Source organism: Numenius arquata, chromosome 17 (assembly GCF_964106895.1).
Source record: "Numenius arquata chromosome 17, bNumArq3.hap1.1, whole genome shotgun sequence".
NCBI classification, from domain to species: Eukaryota; Metazoa; Chordata; class Aves; order Charadriiformes; family Scolopacidae; genus Numenius; species Numenius arquata.
The window spans coordinates 12,006,708-12,019,346 of NC_133592.1; the positions used below are offsets into that span (position 1 = coordinate 12,006,708).

Here is a 12,639-nt window from a genome sequence, read left to right on the forward strand (position 1 = left end):
GACATATTTTCCACCCCCCCTCTCATTTTCAGCACCTGTTGCAGATCTCCTCAGGCAACACGAGGAGACGCTGGCAGTGTCCCCTCCCGTGACACACAGTAACTGTGCACACCCCGAGGCCCAGTTCTGCGTCTCGGTCTCATTCCAGAGGAGGCCACGGGCCCCATCCGAAGTCAGAACACGTGGCCGACGGTGTCTAACCCCAAATACCAAACTGCTTGAGAAACTTTTTCCTCCAAATATGAATTTCATCACCCAAAGCTGGCAGCAGAACCTTAGTGACATGCTTTACAAATCAAGATAATTAAACAAAAAGTACATCGTGGCACACTGAACACTGACTGTGCGCGCGCTCAGGACGGGCCGAGGCCTCGCTGTAACTGCCCACAGGGATGAAGGCTCGGTGAGAGCTGCACGGAGCAAGGAACATGTCAGCTCAGAGCACTCACCCCCACTTTCCGTAAGAGATCTCCCACGATGTTGAGCGCAGATATTCGGGCTGAAGGAGTAAGGGGGCTGGTACCGAATCCATTTGGTATAGCTGCAAACACAGACACTTGGTATTACACGCTCCACTCCTCCTCAGTCCTTTTTTTTTTTTTTTTTAATTTAAATATATCAGCTTCTACATAAAAAGGTAAATCTAAAATCCTGCTACAGACTATTCATACGATGACCCCACAATAACACACAGACTTAGACAATCACTAACCATAGGAAAATGAAAAAGCTTAATTCCTGCCCACTGCCCTCTTTCCCACCAGACCCACACGCAGAGTTCACGCACTCTCCATCTGCAAGGCTACTGCCTGCAATCCATCTAATCCAACCAGAGCCTCCTCTGGAATCTACTCTTCCTAATTTGAAAAATAATGTATTAATCCTTGTGATTGTCCAGAGCCTTCCAGATGGAGAAGGGGACCTCACTAACATTCTGCTGCCTCACAGAGAAAACAGGGCCCCTGGAAAGCACGTGTGGTAACAGAAATGGTCTAGATGGTTGGAATTACTGCCCACCCTTTACCCACCACTATTTTTCTCTCTATTTAAGCAGAAGTATCTGTCACTGCAATTCCAAATGTCTTCAGTGCAGGTATCTACCGCAGAGTGCAAATCCCCACTCCCCTAAAAGCAGTATCTAAGCTTCACTCTCCCTCTTTTCTATGCCATTTAAGTACTCATTATAGTACTTAAATGCACCTGATGCTGCCCCAGGATTTAGAGACACCTTAAGCAACGCATGTGGGATCCACAACTACCCACATTTACTTCAAGTTCACTAACGAGCACCTGGTCTGAAGTTGTTTGTGAAGAAGCTGAACACACTGCTAAAGAACCAGACACGGTTTCTCTGAATTGTACCTTTGGGGGAAGGAAAACTATTTTCTGATCCTTTTCCAACGGGCGTAGCTGGCAACGAGAGTGATGCCTGGACAGCCGAATCCATCTTCTCACAGTCCAGAGTTGGAGAACTGGGCGCCGACTTTCGGGTCACTTCTTGTTGCCTCTCCCGTACCGCTAGCTCTTGCCGTAAGTCTGAGGGTTGAAAGAAGAAAAAAACACACATATTGGTGACCATTTTCTCAAACAAACACACTATTTACAGAATCACAGAATGATATGGAGTTGGAAGGGACCTCTGGAGATCATCCAGTCCAACCCCCTGCCAGAGCAGGGTCACCCAGAGCAGGTCCCACAGGAATGTGTCCAGGTGGGGTGTGAATGTCTCCAGAGATGGAGACTCCACCACCTCTCTGGGCAGCCTCTTCCAGGGCTCTGCCACCCTCACAGCAAAGAAGTTCCTCCTCATGTTTAGATGGAGCTTCTTATGTACAAGTTCGTGCCCGTTTCCTCTTGTCCTGTCACCGGGCACCACTGAAAAAAAGACTGGGCCCATCCTCCTGACACCCACCCTTGAAGTATTTATAGGTGTTGATCAGATCCTCCCTCAGTCTTCTCTTCCCCAGACTAAAAAGACTCAGGTCCCTCAGCCTTTCCTTGTGAGAGAGATGCTCCAGGCCCCTCATCATCTTTGTGGTCCTCTGCTGTACCCTCTCCAGCAGTTCCCATTTATTTGGAAAGGAGCAGGAGGAGATGCTTTGGCACAACCCTATTAATTGCCCGCTGCTGGCTCTCTCCAGCAGCGAGGACCCCCACCTCAGAGCGGTCACAGTCCAACACCAGCACCTCCCGTTACAGCGGGGGGCAGAGAGGCAGCAAACAGAGCCCCCCCGGTCCAGAGCACTGCGTGGCCCCAGCGAGGACGATGACTTACAGCACAGATGGGGTAAAAATAGTGAGGCTGAGCCCCACAGAAAGCATGTTACAAAACCCACAGCTGGACACAAGGGCCTGCTAAACCACCTTCATGTCCTGTTCAAATAGAGGTTGGAAAAAGAGAGGAATAACCCATTCTCATCTTTCCAATTCCCCACATTATTCTTCCAGTTAATAATCTACAGGACTCCACGCCAGCCAAAGGCAGTTTCTTGATGTCTCCACAAGTGAAGAGCAGAGTGGAGAGGCCAGGGAGTCCCAGCCACAGGGAAAGAGACTTGAGATTAGGAAACTCGTGTTTTATTCCCACCTCCTCTCCAGACTGCATTTACCCCTCCCATTTCCACACACGCTTGCTAAAAAGGACATCCGGCACAGTTCAGCAATAAAGCTATAAAATCCTTAGAAAGAACTAGATGCAAAGAAACAATACATTACAAGCGGGTTGTTCTTTTTTGGCTAGAGCAACTTAATCTTTTACAGACCTCTTATTCCTTGTCTCAATCTGGTATAATGTGCAAGAGAAAATTACTTGTACATTATGGCTTTTAAGTTATCGTAAATATTTAGAACTGAACTCGCCAGGGGAGGTTCAGGTTGGCACCAGGGGAGGTTCAAACTGGATATTAGGAAGAATTTTTACACCGAAAGGGTTATTAAGCATTGGAATAGGCTGCCCAGGGAAGTGGTTGAGGCACCATCCCTGGAGGTGTTCAAAAGACGGGTTGACATGGTGCTGGGGGACATGGTTTAGTGATGGGGGGGGGGGGGCTGTTTTGTTTTGGTTTTTTTTGTCAGAGTTAGGTTGATGGTTGGACTAGATGATCATGAAGGTCCCCTCCAACCTAGATGATTTTATGATTTTAAGCGAAACAGCACAGCTGAAATGACAATCTATTCGGGCTCCTAGAAGAGGAATTGCGGCTGTTCAATCAGAAATGTTATATTTGAGTTGACACTCTATCAGTCCTTTTAGGGGCTAGTGTTCGTGCTTGCTGTCAGGGGGAGTAATATGAGCTTTGCTACCCTAACAAATGCTAAAAATTTCCAAGTGATTCATCCAAGAAACAAGATGTCTTTTTTACCGATTATTCCAGTGTTTTTAAGAACAGTCCCTAGGTTTTGCTGTTTTTTCCAGTATCATTGCCCTAACCCCAAATTACAATACATATATTTCCTCAGAAAATACTTAATCTCCCTTTCCACATTCATTATGAAAACTCCGTGCTTCCAATTGAGGCCTTCAATTTGTGGGGCAAAAACTTGGTTCAAAAGAGGTTCACAAGAACAACAGAAAATCTCAGCTTGCTGTCAAGTGTCTTACACTCAGATCTGGGCCTCAACTGAGGAATTATTTTAGAAAGCTTCACTTGGGAGACAAAGTTGACACCCACTAATCTCTAAACTACATTAATGGCAGGCATGGGCTTAGGAGCAGATCATCCCCCCTATTAGAGAAACCAGTTTCCACCAACCATTAAAAAAAAGCTTCCATGGCATCCTCAATGTGAAATACATTAGAGAACTCCCAACTTCTAATCATATCACAGAATGATATGGGGTTGGAAGGGACCTCTGGAGACCATTGAGTCCAACCCCCTGCCAGAGCAGGGTCACCCAGAGCAGGTCCCACAGAAACGTGTCCAGGCGGGGTCTGAATGTCTCCAGAGACTCCACCACCTCTCTGGGCAGCCTCTTCCAGGGCTCTGCCACCCTCACAGCAAAGAAGTTCCTCCTCATGTTTAGATGGAACTTCCTCTGTCCAAGTTTGTGCCCGTTCCCTCTTGTCCTGTCCCTGGGCACCACTGAGAAAAGACTGGCTCCATCCTCCTGACACCCTCCCTTTAAGTATTTATAGGTGTTGATCAGATCCCCCCCTCAGTCTTCTCTTCTCCAGACTAAAAAGACCCAAATCCCTCAGCCTTCCCTAGTAAGAGAGATGTTCCAATCCGCTCATCAACTTTGTAGCCCTCTGCTGTACCCTCTCCAGCAGTTGCCTGTCCTTCTTGAACTGGGGAGCCCAGAACTGGACACAGGACTCCAGATGCAGCCTCACCAGGGCAGAGCAGAGGGGAAGGATGATCTCCTCTGACCTGCTGGTCACTCTTCTTGATGCTCCCCAACACATCCCAGAACACTATCCCAGACTTCTCTGATCCCACAGGTCTAACCACAGACTTTATTGGAATATCTTCTAGGCAGTTTCCAAGAGGTTTAGAAGGAACACAGGAAACAGGATTTTTTGTTCTTTAACCATTTATCACCTAATCCCTTATCATTTCTTGTGCTTTCCCTTCCTATAAAGGGCACAAATCCAGAGCAAGTGGTAACTTTTGAATTTTCTTCAACTATATTATGTCTGCCAAAGACAGTATATTTTGCACTCACCTGGGTTAAATATCCTGAATTAACCTGACATTACTTTTGCCCTACATGAGGAAATTTTTCCTCTTAGCTACACTGGCCATACAAAGAATAGAGAACATACTGTTAGTAATACCTAACGCTTCCATTACACATCCAGTTCAAGTCTCATTGTGTGTATAAACATGAGCTTTGGTTGCTACACGTCTCTGTTAACAAGCCAACAACGTACCCAGACACAGAGCTAATCGAGCAAGCCTTACCTCTCGCTTCATCCTTTAATCTCTGTACAGAAACTAGCAATGACTCCTTGTCATCCAGTTCACTTTCTAAAAAGGCATTTCTCTCAATAGCCTGGTTCAGCCTTTGTTCAAAGTCTTCCAATGAAACTATTGTTGCCCTAGAAACAAAATCCAGAATATTAGGTTCTTCAGCTCAGCCAACATAAAAGCGCATTCAAAAACATAAGAGGAAAAATGTTAGCAAGGCCTATATTCATTTGAAAGCTATGGAAATGCATCTTAGAAACGACTAACAGACTCCAAAGAAACAGGGGACTAAGATGAAAAGAACATGATAGCATCTGGCTCTCGGAGATGTACCAAAGAGCTGGGAAAGGGCCAATCCAGCGCACCCATCTCCGTTCTTCCCAAGCTATGCTCCAAAGCCATGTATTTAACCACTGGGTTGGCTCAGGTGGTGCTGTACCCCCCAGAGAAGCCCAGTGAGGCAGAAAGCAGGGCACTGGGATATTACCTAAGACCCAATTTGTTCCATGATTTCACTGGGATAATTCATGTGTGTCAAAAGTTAGTCATGGGGTTAAGAGCCGTGTGGAAACAGGGCCTCAGCTCTCAGATCTCTCCGCCAGATAGCCAGGGGCTCATTCCTGCTCCCGCTGAATCAACGGCAGGATTCCCATTCAGCAAAACGGAAGCATGACCTACTCCTAAACCAGGCGTTTCTAACAGCAGCCTGTTCATTTTATGTACTTATACAGGACACATTCATTCCCTACAGTCATTAAGCTGTTATGCAAGGGAAGAAGAGACTCCTTTGGCCTGTTTTATTTAAAAGGAACTTTGTAAAGCATTAGCTTCTTACTTCAAAGGGGCTTTGAGCCACAAGGATCCCAAATACAAGAGTCACCGAGCTGGTAGTATCAGAAGCAGCGCTCTGGCCTAGCTCGCTCTGAGCCTGCCCGCACAGCTTCTCTCTCACAGGAACACGACGCCCTTCGTCCCCCTGCCTTTCTTGCTGTAACGTGTCACTAACAGCTAACGGAGGTGAACTCCAAGAGTAAACTGCGTGGTTTAAAGAACCAAGGGTCTTGGGGTTTGTTTGGGTTTCTTTCAGTAAGAATTATCTTCCCTTTTAAAGAACAATAAAATGACTGATCTGAGTAGCAAAGAAAAGATGAAGTGAAAACTTGAAGGAAAGAAGAGGTCTGCAGCCTTCACCTCTTTGCGCGTTCCAAGTCATCGTTGGCCTGCTCCAGCTCCCTCACGTACTTATGTAGCTGATCTTTAACGGCCCGTGTCTGGCTCAGGTCATCCTCTAACAGCGACACTTGCTTGTAACTTTGTGCATACTGGTGCTCCAGTTTCTCCTGAAAGAAAGAAGTAGTGAGATAAATATCAAGTCGTGTACACTGTCCAAGTCATCAGTGGTAAAACAGGACAAAGAAAGTAGTAAGATACTGGCTGCAGTCTGCTGTGGGATTGCTGGTACTAAAGAGCAAAAACTGGAGAAGTAGAAGCAACAGGCGCTGGACACAGTATAAAATCACAAACGTTGCATTGTGTGCAGACATCTCGCCATGGCACAGCTGGCTGCTCAGAGATGCATCCCTGCATCTGTTCCCGACAGCTGCTCTGAAGCCTCAAACACTGAGGAAGCCAGAGAGAAATCCTGCATAACCTCCCCATCAGTGCCTCTACCTCCACAATAGCCACGCTGTTCCCAGAACTCGTCCCACATCTCCATTAGCAAAAATGAGAGCCACCGAAGTCTGTTACAAAACCTCCGGGTTCACAAGCTCATCTTGGAAAGACTGGAAGAATTCACTCCCGAACACACTCTCAGCAGCTCTGAGGGTACAGACGGGGCTTATGGAAAAACCACTGACCTTATAAAACATGTCCTGAACTTACAGATACAGCTGGCACTGGATACATGAACAAGTAATTCCATAAACTCTATTTCCACTTGAGTAAGTTTCCAACCTTTGCCTTCACTAAAATAACCTAAAAGTACCAAAAATTACGCTTTTCCAAGATTCCAAAAGAGGCAAGAACTTATTAACACAGACTCATCAATTAAAAGCCACCTTCTGCACATGCAGAATGAATTGCATTCCTTATGCAATTCCTGTCTCCACAGATACAGCTGTTAAAGAAGAATCAAGAGATTCTCTCTGAAAGACGCGCACAAATCTTCAGCTTTAAGGTCTCGTAAAACCAAGGAGACCTTCTAAGCAAAAAAAGTGGTATGCAAAGAAAGATGGTAACAGAGTGTTCTGGAAAAACACACTGATGTTGTCCACCCTGTTGCTATGCTGGTGTTGCCTGCATAACTAATAAACCTACTACTTGGCAAAGCCCAGAGAATTCAGACAAACGAGCACAAACTCCATGACAAGAGCTTCATGATGTGAACAAGAAAAATTCTGCCAGAAATTTCCATGGGAAGTTGCTGGCCTTATTTGGAGCACATGCCATACTCAAGTCCGGATCTTAAACAGACAACTCCTTTACTTCGTTTGGATATTCAGTGACCAAGAACAGACCAGACAATGTAAAACGAGATCCAAGACACATCTGTAAGGACAGGCGATGCTATTACAGAAAAGACCTACCTTTAATGTCTCCACTTCATACTTCAGTCTTTGGTTATCTGCCTGCAAATCTCTGTTCCTCTGCTCAGCTTGCACTAGCTGTGCCTCCAACTCAGCTTCTAATTCCCTGCTTCCCTCCTGAAATTCAGCCAGCTCTTCACGAGCTTCCTGGAAGCTGTAAGGAAAAGATTTAATCAGTTGAAAATTCAGCATCTCCCAAGTTAAAAACAAAATCCACAGCTCTTTTAAAGTAATAAGCTGGAAAAACAAGAGTTTTGGAGTGCTTAAATTTCATCACAGACCTCTAAGGGGAAAAAAGAAAATGGGGAACTAGAGAAATTACATCATTAAGCTTAGCTATAAAAGGAAATGAATTCTCTTACATCAAACAGCTACACTAAACGCATGTGTGAATACAAACTTGTATCAAAGCTATTTACAGGATTCATGGGAGTCTGACAACCACTTTGTACTCCATTAGATTTCACTGCTAGGAGCAAAGAGTCAATGAATTAAATAAACATTTAACCTGGTTTTGGGCAAAAAACGGTAAGAGAGAACAACAGCGTCTGGATCTCTGCACTAGCTGGAAATTTAAGGTCTTCAAAAAGCGTGAACGTGTGAATGTTTGGGTTATTGAGCACTGCGGCAGGAAGCCAGCACATACCTACCTTATATTACTGCAAGTTATTAAATACCAGAAGCAGCCACTCCACATACTTTGTTTATTAAATTTGCATCTTTACCATAGGTAATAGCTCAGCTCTCAGCAAGCAGCAGAGAAAACTAACAAGGTTTTAGGAAACAATATATCCACTGGTGTTCAAGAATCAGAATCTTCTGACACCCCAAACCATCTTAGTTTTCTCCCTGTGAACAGGCCCCTCCACAAGCCCAATCCCCCCCCAAGAAAAACACCAAAACCAACTGAAGAAGCGACTTGCACCTTGGGCTCTTTTGTCTTGAAAGTGCTTTATATTTCTTCATTTCAATTGCATGTGATTAATACTGAATGCAAGGAAAGCTTTCCCAAGAAAATAAACTGTGACCCTTCACTACCCTCCACTCCAGAAAACCCCAAGCAAACCCCACCCCACGAAGCACAGCATTACTCAAGAAAACAAACTCTCTTGTCATTTTTGGTAACCAAAAGCCCTGTGCCCCATAAAAGATGCGAACCACTGGTACAGGCTGGACTATGAGGTACAACACACTTCAATAAATTGCAGCAGACATCAAATCAGCCACTTTTCATACCAGTAATTCAACTACAAGGAGCTCGAGGGAAGAGTACCGATACCAGGCAAGCCCAAAGGCGCCTTCTTATGATAAAACGTCAAGATACTACTTAAGGCAGCACTTTAATTATACAAAGATGCACATGATCGCAAAAGGGCTCTGCTCTTGCTCAGACATGCTTGAAACATAGCCTGGAGTTCGTGGCATGGTAACGCTGTGCAAGAAACACTCCGCTCCCACAAGGCTGGAAGTTTTAAAGCTCGATTTAAAGCTGGAAATGCAAAGATTCTAAAATATCTAATACCCATCTTGGCATAGCCTTGCAGAGAAACAGATTAAACAACAATTCTGGTCATTAAGAACAAAACACAGCCTGCAATCTACACTGTACCTTTGTTTGTATTTCAAGGAAAGCTCTTTCCAATACGCAGTTTCCTCCTTTGGACTGGAAAAAGTTGGGATTTCTTCACTGTCCATGATCAATACGACCTGCGGGATACAAACATAAGAATATACTCAGGATAAACAGACAGGTAGATGCCCCCGAAACTGCTGCCGAGTACTGGGCTTCACAGGCACAGCCTTCCTGACAGCAGCATCCAGACTTGGCACCCGCACGCAGGACGTTAACGATCCCTAACAAGCATCATTCAGCACGGAGACCTGCCGCAACAAGCAACGTAATTTTATCCAGCTTCTGGAAAGGCTCATGCAGCCGCCTGAAATGAGACAAGAAATGTTGCCTGTATTTTGTACCTGCCACTGAAACAGTAGTTAATGCCACAAAGCCCCGTTAGGATCATAGTTAGTATAAGATATTAAAATCTACAGCTATCACAGTTTCCACTTTCCTTTGTAAAAATGTTCTTAAAGAGATTTTGCCTCCTGTCACCAACACAGCGAGGTACAATACGACTCCTACTAGAGCTGCAAAGGCACGTAACGAACAAGGACAAACACTCCGAGGTCAACCACTAACACGCTGTGCTGCAGGGATTAAAATTCAATTTACTCTTCCTGTGTTGAATCCTAGCTAATTCCTGCATTCGTGTCAAACATGCAGGTACCAGAAGTTACCCATGTAGTTTTGCTCCCTCTGTCCTCTCAAAGAGGCACAAGATCAGCCTCTCATAAAATCGCATGGTCACGCCATACAGCAGTGCTTCCAGCCTGGAGGTGTTCAGAAGACTAGCTTCCAATGCCAAGCGGGACCATGCTCTCCGGATGAGGACCTCCTTTCTTCAGCCACATGGACCACTGGATGCCACCTGCATCGCTGCTTGGCTCGTAGCCAGTGCAAGGAACGCAACCCAACATGTACTTTTTATACTGCTGCTCAGTAATAGAGGAATACACAGTCCGGGGGACACGTGACATCTGAGGCCTCAACACACACCAGGTGTCTGAAGCTGATGAAGATGAAGGGGTGGTTGTGGTCCTGCAGGACCAAGAGCAGTGTTCAGATGGCCACAGTTCCCAACCACAGCCAGGGATGCACTGGGTACCATTTCCAAGCTCTCTCCAAGCAATGCCCCAATTCCCTTACTCACAGGCATTTTTTTTTTCCTTCTCAAAAGCCAAGACTCAAATTCTGTTATTAACATCCAGAAAAGAATAAGCTGAAACCACCCTCTTCTGTTTAAAGCAGAGGTTTTAAAAAATGCTTGCATCAAGCTCATCAATCAGTAATAGCTGACCTAGAAGTCCTGACTTTCACACTCTAACAGGCATCAACAGCCAACACTGTCCCTTCAGGCCTAAAATTGTCACGCTAATACGTCCTGCATCTCAGTGACCCACATTTTAGACACCTAAAAGTAGGACAAAACAATCCCATGCTTTCATCAGAGGGCAGACAGGCGCATTTCAGAGATTGGCACTTATCTCACAAATAAAGTGAGGCAGATCGGGCACATTTGTTCTTTCAGCTGAGACTTGCAGCTGCCACAGTCCAAGGGTACGAGATCAAATCTATCCAGAGGGTGCTCAAAACCACCCCAATTCTTGCATTGCGTTTATTTAACTTTACAGCTTTATTGGAGAAGCAAATTTATCCTGGATCAGGTCTCCACGCTGCCCAAGAGAACAGCTGGTGTTTCATTTTCTGCCTTACCCTGTACCGAGAAAATAAAACATACAAGCGGAGCCATTATAATTCCCCCAGCACATATTTTTTCGGTCCTGCTGTACCTCTCCAGATAAAAATTTCTTTGAGTGTACTTGCTTCAGTAGTTGCGCCTGTTACCAAGGCTGCTTAATCACAACTTGGGGACAAATCCTAAATCCTATGCAAAAGACTGTTTACAGCAGAGGTAGAGCCTATGAATCACCTCCCAAACTGCTGTGGTTTGGCAGGCGGGTGCCTGAAGGCGAGGAGACATCTGCTGTGGCTCGGGCACGCGTCAGCCAGCTCCTGAGCCACCAGCCAAATTGCCAGGAGGAGGAAGAGGTGACCAGCTTGGCTCGGCTGTCACTGTGTGCTGTTGGTAACATCAGTCCCACACTGACCTCACTGAAACCACTGCCGGAAAAGCCTTCCGACCTTTCCCTCTAAGGCACTCGGCTCTAAACCAACATGCTCCGAGAGGCTCCGATCAGCAAGAAGCACGTTTTTCCCCCAAATAAGTGAGGTGTAGCACAGAACAGGGTCAGGTCCCACAGCTCCAGAGGAGCTGACGGCAAAAGGTAAACAGCCAGGAAGCCTCCCGTCAGCAAAATTCAGGATGCATTTAGAGAAAGCTTTGTACAGGGAGGCACATTACATCATTTCCTAGAAGCAGCCGAGATAACGTCTGGGCCCACAACTCCTTCCTGTCTGCTCTCCCGGGGAACAGCCTGGGAAACCAACACCCCCGGAACCCCTGCACACACAGCAGTCCGTGTGAGGACTGCCTGGGACCACAAGTACTTACAGAGTCACCAACTGCCCACGCAGGACATTTTTTTCTTTTTTTCCCCCCAACTCCCTTGTCAAAAGACCCTTTCCTTCGAGGCACCAGCCTGAGGAGAAGCAGCCCTGTGGTACTTCAGGCCCCTCAGCAGCAACTCTCCCTTCCCAAAGCCGCCCTGCGGTACCAAACTGACCTTTCCCAGTCTACCATCCCTTTCCTGCCTTGGTTAAGCAGGTGATTATCCATCATGGATATCAGCATGGATTTTTGACCTGCTAACTGCACTGCATAAACAACTCCATCAGATATTGATACCAGCGTGCAATACTAAGCTCCAACATCCATATCCCAGTTCCTGTACACAGTTACATCACTTGTCTTCCCTCGCACACATGGGGGACAAGAGGAAGAGACAATAGCACATATACACACTCTGCAAACAAGGTGGTTCAGGGCCAAAATCCTGGTCCGAGAGCTGGGAGATGCAATCAGCTCCCAAACCTGCCACCAGCACAAACGTGGCCTCGACTAAATCACTCGACTTCTGCCAGCCTTTGCCCATTCCCTCTAGTTATGGCGTAGAAACAGAGACCTGTCTAAGCATGTGTATATGCCTGGAAGAAACCAACTCCTAGGCATTATCGGAACATAACTTGACAATTTTAAACATCTCACTTGTGGGAGAGTGGATGCCCACGGAATACCAAGAGTTTAATAAAAACTGCTTTTCTTCAGGCTGTTGTCCCGGCTCCGGGCATTACGTGAGGAGCTGAGAACCAGCACAGCGAGGCCTTCCTATTCACCGGCTTCTTTGCATACGTGGCACTTGGAGAATCAAGCCTTTGAGAAACAACACTGGGGCTTTCAGAATACAGACAAGACAATGCAGCAGCGTCTTCCAGGGAAAATGAGAGCAGGCTTATGCTGCTGCCCACTCGGAATTCATTACAACACAGCTTAGCATTCACACGGCGCCCTGGGAAAAACTCAGCTCCGCGGGCATAACTCCAGGATCCGAAGCAGCTGTCAAAC

General features: G+C 46.1%; 1 protein-coding gene across 2 annotated transcripts in view; it reads right to left on the reverse strand.

The window, feature by feature from the left end:
* Positions 1-12,639, reverse strand: part of NDEL1 (nudE neurodevelopment protein 1 like 1) — a 31,624-nt gene that overhangs the window by 13,132 nt on the left and 5,853 nt on the right. For both annotated transcript variants that reach the window (XM_074160015.1, XM_074160014.1), the window contains exons 2-7: positions 9,108-9,205; positions 7,499-7,652; positions 6,102-6,250; positions 4,905-5,041; positions 1,363-1,536; positions 450-541 (exon numbers count right to left, since the gene is read on the reverse strand). In XM_074160015.1, the coding sequence (XP_074016116.1) occupies positions 450-541; positions 1,363-1,536; positions 4,905-5,041; positions 6,102-6,250; positions 7,499-7,652; positions 9,108-9,193 (792 nt within the window). In that variant the 5' untranslated portion in view covers positions 9,194-9,205. The remainder of the gene's footprint in view (positions 1-449; positions 542-1,362; positions 1,537-4,904; positions 5,042-6,101; positions 6,251-7,498; positions 7,653-9,107; positions 9,206-12,639) is intronic.